At 33.1% G+C, this 14,000-nt stretch overlaps 1 protein-coding gene across 1 annotated transcript in view; it reads right to left on the bottom strand.

Moving 5' to 3' along the window:
- The window catches only part of LOC102606011 (cation-chloride cotransporter 1-like), a 35,172-nt gene extending 32,970 nt beyond the window's left edge, over nt 1-2,202 (bottom strand). The window contains exon 1 of the mRNA XM_006359032.2: nt 1,791-2,202. Within this exon, the coding sequence (XP_006359094.1) occupies nt 1,791-1,990 (200 nt within the window). The 5' untranslated portion in view covers nt 1,991-2,202. The remainder of the gene's footprint in view (nt 1-1,790) is intronic.
- Nucleotides 2,203-14,000: the final 11,798 nt, after the last annotated feature.

Below are 14,000 nucleotides of genomic sequence, written 5' to 3'. Positions count from 1 at the left end.
AGGCACCACAGAGTTCAAAACCCCCCCCCCCCCCCTCAAACCCCACCCAGAGGTAAGAGATAATTTACAGCACCATATCTCCCTTTTTCCCCAACAAAAAAATGCATAATCACGATACGGACTTTGGAGCTTCATTTTTTATGTGCCAGAAATGCTTCCAAGAGTCCTACACTTTCTCCTTCTCAAACTCTCTCCATACATTTTATGTTAAGAAGGAAGGAAAAAGCTGACTGGTGCTTTGTCTTCAATTCTCACAGTTTCTCCTTTCGCAAACCCAGTTTCTCAAAGTTTACAGAATGATTCTGCTAGACGTCTCATAGTTCATAGTCAACAAGTTAGCCAGCATCCAGTACAATTCCTTTCACAGATTAGGTGGCCTAGAGCCAAAATATATTGAAAGTCCCTTAAGCGTTTTTCATAAAATTCATACAATAATGAGACACAAGAAAAAGCTAGCATGGCTTGGATCTGGTAGTGAGAGCGCAACACGCGATGTGTGACGTTAGGCGCACAACTGCACATCATGGTATGGAACTCTCTCATATACAAATATATGGTATTTAAATGGAAAAAGGTAGAGGGGTGAACCAACTATCTATCGAATTTTGGACCTTCCAACACTTGCCTCTGAGATTTCTTAGATTAAAAGGTGAAACATATGGATTTGCTTTCTAATGTATGGATCAATTAAATATGATAAAACAAAATAGTTAATTTAGTGAAACTGAGTTGTATTAGAAAATGAAATCGTCATAAACATGAAAAAAAAGGCTATACATAGAAAAAGAAGAATTAGAATTGATGAGAAAGTAAATACTATATTATTTAATATAATGAGAGAATCTGTTACTTTTATCAAAAAAAAAAAATATAATGAGAGAATGATAATCGTTATTTACTCACTCAAATGTACAATCTTTACCAAATTTTGAAAAACATTAAAATATGAAATCTTTTATTAATTATTTTGTAATTTATTATTGTATATAATAGTATAATACTTTATAGCTAGCCCTGGTCACTTGCCTTACCTTATAGCTGGCCCTGGTTCCTTTTAACTGGATTTTCTATTTATCTCTAGATACAAATAGAAATCCTTCTCAGCACACAACATCTACCGTGAAGAACAAACTTATTTATCAAACTTTGCTCAATTTTTGAAGCCTCAACAAAAATACTCATAGCATTGAAGGTGTTCTATAGACTCAAAATATCTACTTCTACTTAATACCCTATCTCGACATTTATCCAAAGTCAAATCATAAACCTTCCATGGCAGGTTAAAATAATCACATGTCAAATTATGAATATTCCTCAATTCAAACAAGTCTGCATAATTAAAAAAAAAAAAATTAACCTCAAAGCTATACCAAAGAAGTAAGCCTAACTCAAAAGTTGTCCCTTTTTCCTAAGTTCCTTTCTTTGTCAGCAAAGTCAGCTGTGCAAAAAATTGCACAATTTCATTGTAGATCATACAAAACCCTCAATGTGAAACTATAAACCTCAAGGTGGGGGGCCAATAGTCAGTAGAACTAGGGTGACAAAATTCGGTAGGAGATTCCAAAAGCCATACTAGGTGAATTTTCTTAATCTACCTAAACCTTGGTAGGGCAGAATTATCTGGTTCTTAGGTTGATTAGTCAAGATAGTTAGTGTAGGTATGCAAAAGGTGATGTTATCATGAAAAATAATGTGAGAAACTACAAATGAATTAGAAGGGTAAAGGAAGGATTAGTAATATAAATGTAAGTTGGTTATGAAACAAAAAGTGTGAGTGAGAGAGAGAGTACTTGAGATCTTGTTTGGAATAAGGAGAGGATGAAGATCGAGGATCAATAGAGGACATCTCCAAAACAGCCCGATCATTATCATGCGCCACGACGGGACTGTATTTTCGTCCCCTAATAGCTGATGGGAACTCATTTTCATCCCCGCCACCTTCAATTTCTCCTCCAGAATCCATTTCCTCTTTATCTTGATTAGAATGCATTGCCTAAATTTGATTCAGATCTGATTCAACCTAGAAATTCAGAGAGAGATCTGACAATTCAAACAACACATCGGTTGAATGTTATTTGTTCTATTTTTCAGAGAGAGAGAGAGAGAAACGAAATATGTTGCAGATAAGGACGGGCGGGCGGGAGAAGAGAAAAAAGTGTTAAAAGTTTGCTTAATTCTTAACCGAGTTTGTTAATTCACATGCAAATTGACAAAAGCGTGCACCTCAAGAACCCAACCCCTTTTTAAACACACCACCTGTTGCGGGGGTTTCCAACGCCCAAAGCAAAAATTACTTAAAAATTTGGCCACAATCCCCATATATGAATTATGATATTAATAAATAATGTAGGTTCACATGAGTGTTTTAAACGGTGGCATTTTACTTAATATAGATTAATGTGTACGTTTCGAAACATGGGGCATAAGTTATATGGATCTTAAAATTTTTAATCTACAATATCATAAAATAATATAATGACACAAAATTATAAAGATGCATTAATAGTTTATAATAATTACAAATATGATTAAGAAAACTCATAGAAAAATAATAAAACTTCTAATATGATTTTACAAGTTTAAATAATGTAATGATATAAAAATTATTATGAGATGCAAATCAACTCTAATAGCTTGACTTTCTAATAATAAAAGAATTATTATTTCTAAAAATATATTACTATCGTACTATAAAATTTTTTCCCCCCCCCCCCCACCAAAAAAAAAAAAAAATATATATATATATATATATATATATAACTTCTTAGTGTTATGATAAAAACATTACTCCATCATAAATAAAAATAAAATTACTTTTAAATAGCTAAATAATAAAATATGATAATTTTAAGACGTATGACAAAAACCTGAAGAACAATGATAAGTGAAGAAGTAAATTTTCGTTATGTATTTTAAAAGAAATGTTACGTAATATATAATCACTCTCACAGTGTTACCAACTAGTAAATACAGAAAAGGGTCATATTTACTCTTGTACTCTCATAAAAGGGTTATATTTTCCCTTCGTCATACTTTTTTGATATATTTACTCATATCATCCAATTTTAGGCACATATTTACCCTTGGACTATGTTTCATGTCACCACTTTTGTCAACATGGTGCCTACATGGCACGCCTATATATATATATGTATTTTATTTAAAATTTTCTCCTAATTTAATTATTATACCCACCCCGCCCCTTCAACTACCTTTCACTGAGCTCTCAAACAAATTTTTAAAAAATCTGAAAGCAATTTGAAGAAAAAGCATAAAAAAAATTCATTTTTTTAATCTTTCTATTGATGTTTGATAGCTGCAACTCTCGGCATTTTTCATGGCCGATGAAATCTTGTTTCCCCAATAACTAACACCCACCACCCTACGCTATCGGAACCACCACCATTTTATACACCAGAACCATTATTACTACATTCACATATGACATTCTTCTTGAATGTCTATCAAGATTCAAGGGTAACTCATTCTTTTTATTTGAAATTATTTTTCTGTAACGATCTGGTAGGTCGTTTTGAGCACTAGCTAGAACCATTTTGACTCTTTTCATAAAATTTTAAATGAAAATTTTGAATTATTCGTTTAACTACAGTTAATTAGCTAACGGAATATTTTAGATAATTAATCAATTGGTGGCTAATGGACTACGTTGATAACTTATTTAATATCTTATGTCACTTGGCTCATATGTTAAAAAAAAATTGAATTAAGTTAAAGAGGGTTATTATTTTTTTACTGATAATACAACCCAACTGCAGCTCAAACCTGCTAACCAGAGAAAAACGAGAACGACTTCAGGTAAGAAAATGTTTAGTCGTACTATATTCTTCTGTATGCCTATGTTGATTATGGTTGAATGGGTAGTGTTAATATTATAAAATTGGATGGAGAAAATTAAAAAAAAAAAAGAAAAGAAGAAGAGCAGCATATAGGGAGGAGTGGATTTCTTTGGATTGGAATTTGAAGCAATTAGATTGTAGCCAAGGATAGGGTGATGTTTAATTAATAGTTGGAGTAATGATTGGAGAGGGTGTGGCAATGGTAAGTATAAATGTTATGTTGAGGTTAAATGTTAAGAAAAAAAAATCTATAGTTTTTCATGCTAATTTTCCTTCAATAGAAAATAAAATATCATTTTCCCCTCTCTTTTAAGGTTGGTTGTTTTCCCGAGAAAGAGTGTTGGGTGTACTGTATCATGGGAACATCAATAAGTTCATGATATTGACAGAAATTGAGACTTAACCCTAGGCTTAAATTCAGAAATATGAGACTTGGCATATTAGTTGGCATCAAGATTTAGGTAATTGATTATAGATTTGGGTGACTTTTTGGGTCTAGGATAGACATATAGTAATTTGTAAGTCTACAAACTCGTCTACTTATGAATTGTACAGATTTGATAGATTGGGAATATTTGGAAGCTCGGAAAAAGGTGAAATCTTGAGAATTTGTGACACGTGTTCGGCATTCAAGGTATGTCAAAACTTTCAGAGTTCGTTGAAGGACGTTTTTCTAATTAAGGATTAAAAATAGAATAGACAATAGGTAAGGGAGAAAGATGGAGGTCTCCCACAATGGTGTGATGGGCATTGGCACGAGGACTGGTGTTATAAAGGGAAAATATATTACTATAGAATGACGGATTGTAATTCGATTATATGTCATACTGATATTTGATTGATTGAGATGCATCTACACTTGTTTCACCTATTTTGTGGTGTAGATCCAGTTTCGGATACAAATACATCTCGTGGAGCTTTCTGAGTTCGAGTTTGGATTATCTTGGAGTTGTAGTGAGCTGTTTGGCTGTTCCGCAGTCCACACCTCCCTCTATCTAATTATTTATTCTGTTGTTTTAGTATTCAGACATGGTATTTCTTATGTTTAGACTTATCATTTTAGTTTCATAATTGCACCATATTTTAGAAGCTCTTGTACTGATGACACCAAAATCTTGGGTGGTATTTTAGCTTTTGTAATTCACACTTATGCAAGACTTAGTGTTGAGACATTTTGCTTATTGCTTATCTTTTCACCTTAATTATTTAGTTGAATTGGTAAAACTAGTGGGTTGGCACTACTACAAAATGGGGTATTGACGGCAATTGTTTAGCGGCAATTAATGAATTGCCGTTAATTAATTCTTTAAGCTGAAATATTAGTGGCATATGAACAATGGCTGGTAAAAAGTATTATTTTAGTGACTATTAAAATAATTAGCCAGTAAAAGGTATTTTTTTAGTGACAATTAAAACAATTTATTAGTAAAAGATACTAATAAACATAACTTTCTTTATTTTTTAGGTTTCCGTCCAATTTTATTCCCTCCCATTCTAATAAGAGAAATTAAAAACAAAACCCTATTCCCTCTGCTTCCTCAATAATTCTCGTCTCTCAAACAGCTCAACGCGTCTGCTCCAAGAGAAACGATTCAGGTAAGCCTTCAAACTCTCCACCTTCACAATTCAATTTCAGATTCATGTTCTTACTGAAACGACCCATCATCACAAAGAGACTGTTGCGATTTTGCTCTAGCGGGTTATACTTTTCGATCAAGTCTGTTTACTTATTGAACAAGAACTGATTTTTCAAATCGTTTGAAGTTTGAAGGTTTCTTAATTGTTTTTTTTTAATCTTATTTTACGTTTTCTGGAAGGTTTTACAACAGTCATCTTGCCCCTTCACTTTTCGTCGGACAAAATCCTACTGCCAGGTACTCAAATTAGTTAGGGCAATTTGTGATTTTGTAAAAGTAAGTTTTCTGTATTTTCTAACTCTGTTTTGTGATTTATGTGTTCTATTAATTTGATGGGCAACTGATTGAATTGATTACTCTATTTGTAAGGTTGATTTTATTATATTCAACTATTCGTGATTGTTCAAATATTTTTTATTGTATCGGATGAATATCTATATTTTTACTTGAGTTGATAAATTATGTTATCGAATATCTCTGATAGTTGCCTGTTTAGCTAACGCTTGAGCAGTGTTCTTAAGCGAGTGTTTTTTCTCTTAAAGCGAGAAGCTAAGCTAACTTGTAGGACAAAATTTTTTTTTATGCTCTATTTTTTCATAAGCTAAACTATAACAAGTTTTGGTTAACTCTTGAGTAGTGTTCGTAAAAGCGAGTGTTTGTCACTTAAAGCGAGAAGCAAAGCTAACCGTTAGCACTAAGTTATGTGGTATGCTCTGTTTTTTCATAAGCTAAACTATAACAAGTTTTGGTAACTCTTGAGTAGTGTTCGTAAAAGCGAGTGTTTGTCACTTAAAGCGAGAAGCTAAGCTAACCATTAGCACTAAGTTATGTGTTATGCTATATTTTTTTCATATTCCGAAATTTTCCTTTTGTTTTATAATGTTTTCAGCTTCTGTCTCTGTTTTTCACTGGTCTATATAACTTTTTTCTGTTTCTCTCTCCAATGTACTACTCTTGAGAAAGTCGTGTTAGGTGTTTTCGACAAGTTTTGGTATTTAATTTGAACTAAACCATCAAGTTGAGTGAGTAAATACCATTCTGGTTATGTTGTGCTAATCCAAAATTGATGTGTTATTTTTACTTTGGTTTATCATTTTCCTTTATACTCATTTACTCATGAATTCCTCAGATTGTTTATTGGTTTTTGAACTGCATTTTGTAGTTTTTTTTTAATCACAAATGACCTGTAGAAAGCAAGTTGTTCTATAGTTTTGATATAAGAAACAGTTAATCTAGCTTACTTACTTTTTGTAGTTGTTAGATTACTTTTTTGTGTGTGTTTTGATATTAAACATGGAAGAAACTATAAATATGTAAAGCTATAACAACAGTTAAGTTCGTGTTCTCTATATAAACAATCCATTTTGTTTCATTTAGACCTGTTCCATCTGAATATTCATTAGTTTGGGTTCTCATTCTTTGGTAACTTAAGTCAATATCGGATTAAAATTGGTTAGTTTAACATATCTTGAGGGTCAGTCAATTTCCTATTATGCTTTAATTGTTTTAACTCTTTTGATGAAGTATTGGCCCTGTTGTCTGTTAGTAGGCATATTCATTCTATTGAGCTGCAATGAATAGAGTACTAAATCCCACCATCATGATATCATGCTTTATAGGTGTCACATTTTTTGTGTCAGCTTCCAAAGAATTGAATCTCGAATTGAACCCCTGTTTTCCTACTGCTTTGAAGAATTTGTCACCATAATTTGTTGTCTCTCAGTAGTTGCTGATTTTCTTATTTGTTCATGATGATAAAAAAACTCACTATTGCTCTGTTGTTAGAAACTGCAAAACTTTGAAAGCTTTTAAGCACTTAAATCTCTTCTGTTTTCAGCTTACCAAGTCTCCCAGTTATAACCATGTGCTTTTCTGCATCATGTTTCTCACTTTGGTCAAGCGAGCCCTTATCCATTTCTTCATTTCTCGCTTTGAAAACCACTGCTCTAGAGGAGGTTCCGTTCTGTAGTTTTTAAGTGTTTGGAAAGTTCTTGTAGTAATTTGAATAAAATGATTAAGTTGAGTGAGTTAATACCATTTCGGTGACGTTGTGCTACTCTAGAACTGAGTTGTTATCAATCAGCTTGTTCACTTAAATTGTGAGTTGAATAAAGTTATTTCATCGTCAAGCTAACAATATTCTATTTTCATCATCAACCTAATATTATTCAAATAAATCAGAAGCTCTATATACCTAAACTGTCAAAAGCTAAAATGTGTAAATTTAAGATACAAAATCAGATTTAGTTTCTGTAACTTCTCTTCCAACATGAATAACTAAAATCTGTAAATTGAAGATACAAAATCAGATTTAGTTCATGTAATTCCTCTTTCAACATGAATAACTTAAGCAACCATTCTTATAATATTCTCAATTGTGCAAGCTTTGCCTTGAAATATTGGTTAGTTCCTTTTTAACTTATGTGGTAGATACAATATCCTTGTAACATTCTAAAGACTTCCGCTTTACTAGAACCACTTCAATCATTTTGTGTAGCCCAACTAACCTCAACAGACCAGCCAATAGACATTTGGCACAGCTTTAACAATCTTAACTTTCTAGACCAAACGATATCAGTAAATAGATAATTAAAGAAAAGGTGATCAATTGTCTTAGGTTCCTACTACTTAACTTACAACCAAGGCCAGTTTGTACACCCAATTTTAGTCATCTATGTAAGCCTTAAGCGTATAGCTAACGTTAGTATAAATAACTAGTTAGGACATTTAATATTCGTACAAACAAGTTTCCACCATGTTACCTTTGGATGGATTCTCTCATTCTCATGTAAATCGACACTAATGGACCATTAGATTTTATTATTCTACAAGAGACTACTATGAAGACAAACTCTCAATAGTTGGACATACCAAACAAGTCTAGGGAAGCCTGGATGTGGAAAGTTTGTACTCCAATTTTTACTTTCTTTCTCCAATTTACATTTGATATATGGTCCAAATGAATGGAAAGTTATCAGGTTACCTACCTTACCCATATGCAATCATCCCACAGGTCATGGAAACTTACTTTCTGTAAAATTTTGAATGTACAAAAATTTTCTCGAGAAAAACATGCTGAGGAAACTACCTCTTATTGTTTGTTTATAGCAATATTTGTCAAAGTAAGGCCATAAAAGGTGGCATTGTGACCGACAATGAAATACATTTTCTTTCAAGATTAATGCACATGAGTCCAGATTCTTGCCTTTGAAAAGTTTTCTACTTGTTCTAAAAATTACTCGTAACTAGGTAGAAAAGCTATTGTTGTTCACCCCCTCCCCCAGATAGAGAAGTTCTCAATATGCACCACTTCCAAAAGTATTGTTACATTGATGGATGAAAAGGTAAACTTGTTGAAACTACAAACTATAATATTTTACCCCTTCTTGCCATATACATATAACATCAATTTTATTATATTAGGCTGAAAATGGTGTAGAGCCTACACGAACATAAGTTTTCTTATTAACTCATAAAAAATGCGCGGATGGTAGACCATTGGATGATGATTCTGCCAAAGTAATTGTAAGATTTCTTTTTTCTTTTATTTTCTATATCGGGAAATAGTTAGAAAAAAAACTTAAAGGCAAATAAATGAATTCAAAACTAGATTTAATAAGTATTATTTGGCCATGACATGATAAACGAAAAGATGAGCAATAGTGAGGGACCTACTGACCAACCTCCTCACCGTGTTGCTTGGAAAGGTGATGTGTATTCCCAAGTGTTGGGAAATGAAAGAAGTGGATATGTTCGTGGTTTAGGACTTGGTCCCACTCCTTCTATTCTATGGGGTGACAGATCTTCCTTTGGAAATATTGATCAAGATGATTCATCTAATGAAGTTGTACAATGGCTAGAACATGAGATTACTGAATTAAAGGCAAAACAAAATGAAGAAATGAATATGATGAAGCAAAATCTGGATAATATGCAATCAGAATTACTGCAAATGAGACAATTGATGCGCAAATATGCTCCTAATGAATGCATGCCTCAAAATATCAATGGCACCTCAAGTGGACAAGTAACTCGATAACATAAGTTTTAGACATTTTTATAAAATTTAATCGTAATAAGAATATCTTTTAACTAATGTGTTAATATTTATCAGGTCCCCGATGTTAATAGTGGCTATGGACAAATACCACAAACAACAAGTATTACTCATCTTTATCCTCACCATATGCATCTGTTTAAAAATATTTATATGCATTAGTACTATAATAAGAAAGTAGTTCACGACAAATAATAGGTAAAATTTTGTTATTTGAGAGGGATTAGCTATCTTTGTCATCTGTTATCCGTGAATTCAGTTATAATGTACTGATTTTAGTACACAATTATATATTTGTGTACTGTTGTTCCTGAGTATTAGGTTTTCAATAGCTTATTAGGTTTTGTTTAATAGCTTAGTATTAGTTATCTAATTGCTCGAACAATCCTTTCTCACCTCATCCCTACTCTCTTTGTACTAGATTATCGGCTAAGCTTTGATGCCATTAAGCTTCGTTTTGAACTTTCCAAATGTGGTATATAGTTGCTGCAAACATTGTCCATAAGAAAGCTTGGCTATATTCATAACTTCTCGAGTTTCTATCCTCTATATTGTCCACTAGATGTAGGCTGGGATGCTACCTCGGCCATTTTTTCTCCCTCATCATGTCTCCTGGAACATGCTAACATTTCAGCAGTCTTCTTGGGCATTTTTCATATCAGACTTTTTGATAGTCTGCAAGAGTTATTACAATCTGCAGTCTATCACCTTGCTTAGGGGTTTATTGACTGAGAAAATCTGAGATTTTCCCTGATTCACATAAAGACTAACAATTAAGAACTGCTTCAAAGAAAGAAGGATTCAACCTCATGTGTCTAACCTGTTCCACTTTAGCATCACAGAAAATCAAAGATAGAAGGAACTAGCCTAAGATGTATAATTTCAGCTTGCTCCTCTCATTGTTCAGCTCCCTACAACCCTTCAAATGTCACCTGATTGTAGTGTATTAGAATAAAAAGAATCCACCTTATTCATTTGCTTCCAAACCTTATGTCCTTCAAGATTCTAAAAAGGAAATCCTAGTTAATACAATGAAAAGTCTTTTCAATGTCTAATTCACAGATGTCCTCAATAACATGTTGGTTCATATTGGCACAGAAAATATTTGAATAAGAGACATTACTTGTCAGCGCATGAAGCTAACGAGAATATTTTCAGCCCTAAGCATCACTAATTATAGTTCTCCTATATGAAATACTAACATGTCATATGCAAAACACAAATGATTTAAACTGACGTTTTTATCCAGATTTAGTGAACTTTGGGCATGAACGACATGAAATAGTTTAGTAATCTTGATTCAACATGCCATGCTTTTATAAAGACATGAAAAAACTTTGTATTAGAATCTCCACAAGAGATCCAAGTGACTTTTTGAGATTTTTTGTATGATATGATATAATTCCTATCTCATGATGTTTTTATCAATTAGATTTCATCTTTTGACACATTTATTTTATTATTTCAGGTCATACAATATGATGTTTGGAAATTTTGGGATTGGTCTATATAATGATATTAGTTATTCGTTCAAATAATAGAAGTTTAGTTTTTAAGTTTTGATACTATAGTTTTGATTAATACTTCTTTTTGTTTAGATTTGATGAGATATATTATGTTTTATGAATTATAAATATACTTTTTAGTATTTGACAAATCTCGTTGGCTCTAATAGGCTCTCTTTTGATTACAATATTGTTGAATTTACTAGTTATAAACTTCTAAGTAGAATTGTGAATTCGATAATTTTATGACTGGTTGTAGTCATTATTAATGGTGGCTTACCAATTGGTTGTTAAAGTTTTTGACTTTTAGCGTGGAACTAAGTAAATTTACTAGCCATAAAAATTGGATGCTAAATGGGGGAAATTAAGATGTTTTCGAAAGGATATTATAGCCTTTATAATTGCCATCAAACTTTTGTTGTTAAAGATATGAACTTTTAGCGGCAATATTATTGAATTTACCGGCTATGGTGGCTTACCAATTGGTTGTTAAAGTTTTTGACTTTTAGCGTGGAACTAAGTAAATTTACTAGCCATAAAAATTGGATGCTAAATGGGGGAAATTAAGATGTTTTCGAAAGGATATTATAGCCTTTATAATTGCCATCAAACTTTTGTTGTTTAAGATATGAACTTTTAGCGGCAATATTATTGAATTTACCGGCTATAAGAATAGACATTACATGAGCATGATTAGTCATTTCAGATTTGATTTAACAACTATTTTAATTGCCACTATAACTAATGAATTTTAGCGGCAATTTGGTTGGATTTACTGTCTATAAAAATGGACACTACACAAGCATAACTAACTTTTTTGGATAGGATTTACCAACCATCTAAATTGCTGCAACCAATAGCCGCTAGAACAAATGTGCTTTAGCGGCAATTTAGTTGGTTTTACCGGCTATAAAAATGGACTCTACATGAGCATAACCAACCGCTTTGGATTGGATTTGGCAGCCTTTTAAATTGCCGCAATCAATTGTCGCTAAGCCGTCTTAGTTTTAGCAGCAAAAGATCTTGGCTTTACCAACGCTTGTCCTAATGGCCGCAGTAGCCTTTGCCGACCCCTGATACAGCAGCCAAAGAGCATTGGCTGGTAATGGCTATAACGACCATAACTATGGCCGCTAAAGCCATTTTTAATGGCCATTAAATCCCCTTTTTGTTGTAGTGTGGCTTACATATTAGTTGGGAACATAGGTGCCATCATGAATTGTGAATTTGGATCGTGACAATTTGGTATCAGAGACCTAGGTTTATCGGCTGCACGAGTACAAGAGCAATGTCTAGTAGACTCTTGCGGATCGATATGATGACATCCATAATAATCTTCGAGATGTTATATGACATTTAGGAAAATTTTATTCTTTTATTCTTTATTGTGCACATTTGACCTTGTTGAAATTTTAATCTTGTTGTCTCATTCTTTCACAAATGGTTAGGACTCGTACATATGCAAGTGGGGATCAAGAGCCTATTCATGCGCCTGCTTCTAGGATCACTATCTGAGATAGAGACAGGGGTAAAGGTTGAAGTCGAGGCCGAGGTAGGGACCATTTTGGAGCACCTGTGAGAGGTCAACTACCGATAGCTACCCAAGGCCATGATAAGGCAGTACCTCCTAATGCAGATGTTGTTCATGTGATGTTGATGTACCGTGGATTTACGGTATTTATAATGCTTTAAAGTTGGAGTTTTCTGTGTGTTTTAAGCATTTGTTATTCGATTTAATGGTTTTTGCTTGTATTTTATAGGAAAGTAGTTTTTTGGAGCAGTCGGGATTAAAAGAGTTGAAGCAGCAGTAGTTTTTATGATTGACGACTCGACCTATCAGCCAGAGACTTTTCTACGAGCCGTAGGTATGAGTCATGGACTGAGTCATTGGAAATTGGGGCTAAGTGTAAAACGACGGATCCACATGACGAGCCATATAATTGTGTGGTGGAAAAGATCATAAAGTTTGATCTCCAATGCTTGAATGACAATATGCGATGACGGGTCGTACAAAGTTCTACGGGTCATCGAACATACTTGTAGAAGAGTCCAGAGTTAAGATGAGGAGTTGTTGATTGATGGAAGGTTCCTACGAACCGTAGGAATTCCTACAAGTCGTAAGAACGAACCGTAGAAAAATTGTCAAGCCGAATTTTCGTAGATTTCCTTTTCCTACTTTATTTAGGATTTGATGTCTATAAATATTAGTTGAAATTTTTGTTTTTGAGAGTTAGACAATTTGATTTTTTTAGTTTTGGCTTTGAGAATTATTTTGCAAACACTTTGTGCCTTTAATTCTTGTAATGTGGTTTATAATATTGGTTTTTTTCGTCAATTCAAAATTCTGGATTTCATCTACTCTAAGTTCATGATGTATTTTACTAAACATATTATGAATTGTGATCACCCAAGCATGAGTAGCTAAATCCACAACTAGGGTCGTGGGAACCATGAGTAATTAACAACATAAATCTAATAATTAAGTAATCCTTGAATAGTGTTTATGCATGTATTGTTGATCTCTTTATTTTGATTTCTTTTTAACGGTGCACAACGTTAGAACTCGCCTTATTCCTACTTATAGGACCAAGAAAGTAACGAAGTAGAAAAGAGATTAAACAACAGAGATTAAGTGTTGATAATCCACTATCTAATAGCCTAACCTAAAGATGCGAGGGTTAATGTGGGGTCAAGGGTAAGGGTTAGTAAAGCATACACCGGTAGACTGACCAAGTTGTGTAGTGAAATTCCCTACTTGGACGATCAATCACTTAGAATATACATAACTTACCGATGTTGCATGTCAAACACTAGATAAGAGTTACTATTATAAGGTTTATTGTGTTAAGAACTTGTGGGGAACACACACACCCTAGTTTCATCTTTTATTGGTTTAACAAAACATTAAATCATGTTACTTGGTTACTTGTTACTAATATCCATC

The sequence above is a fragment of the Solanum tuberosum genome, unplaced genomic scaffold, assembly GCF_000226075.1.
Source record: "Solanum tuberosum cultivar DM 1-3 516 R44 unplaced genomic scaffold, SolTub_3.0 scf00287, whole genome shotgun sequence".
Taxonomy (NCBI): Eukaryota; Viridiplantae; Streptophyta; class Magnoliopsida; order Solanales; family Solanaceae; genus Solanum; species Solanum tuberosum.
The sequence above is the reverse complement of the archived record's forward strand: the minus strand, read 5'-3'. Positions and strand labels throughout refer to the sequence as shown.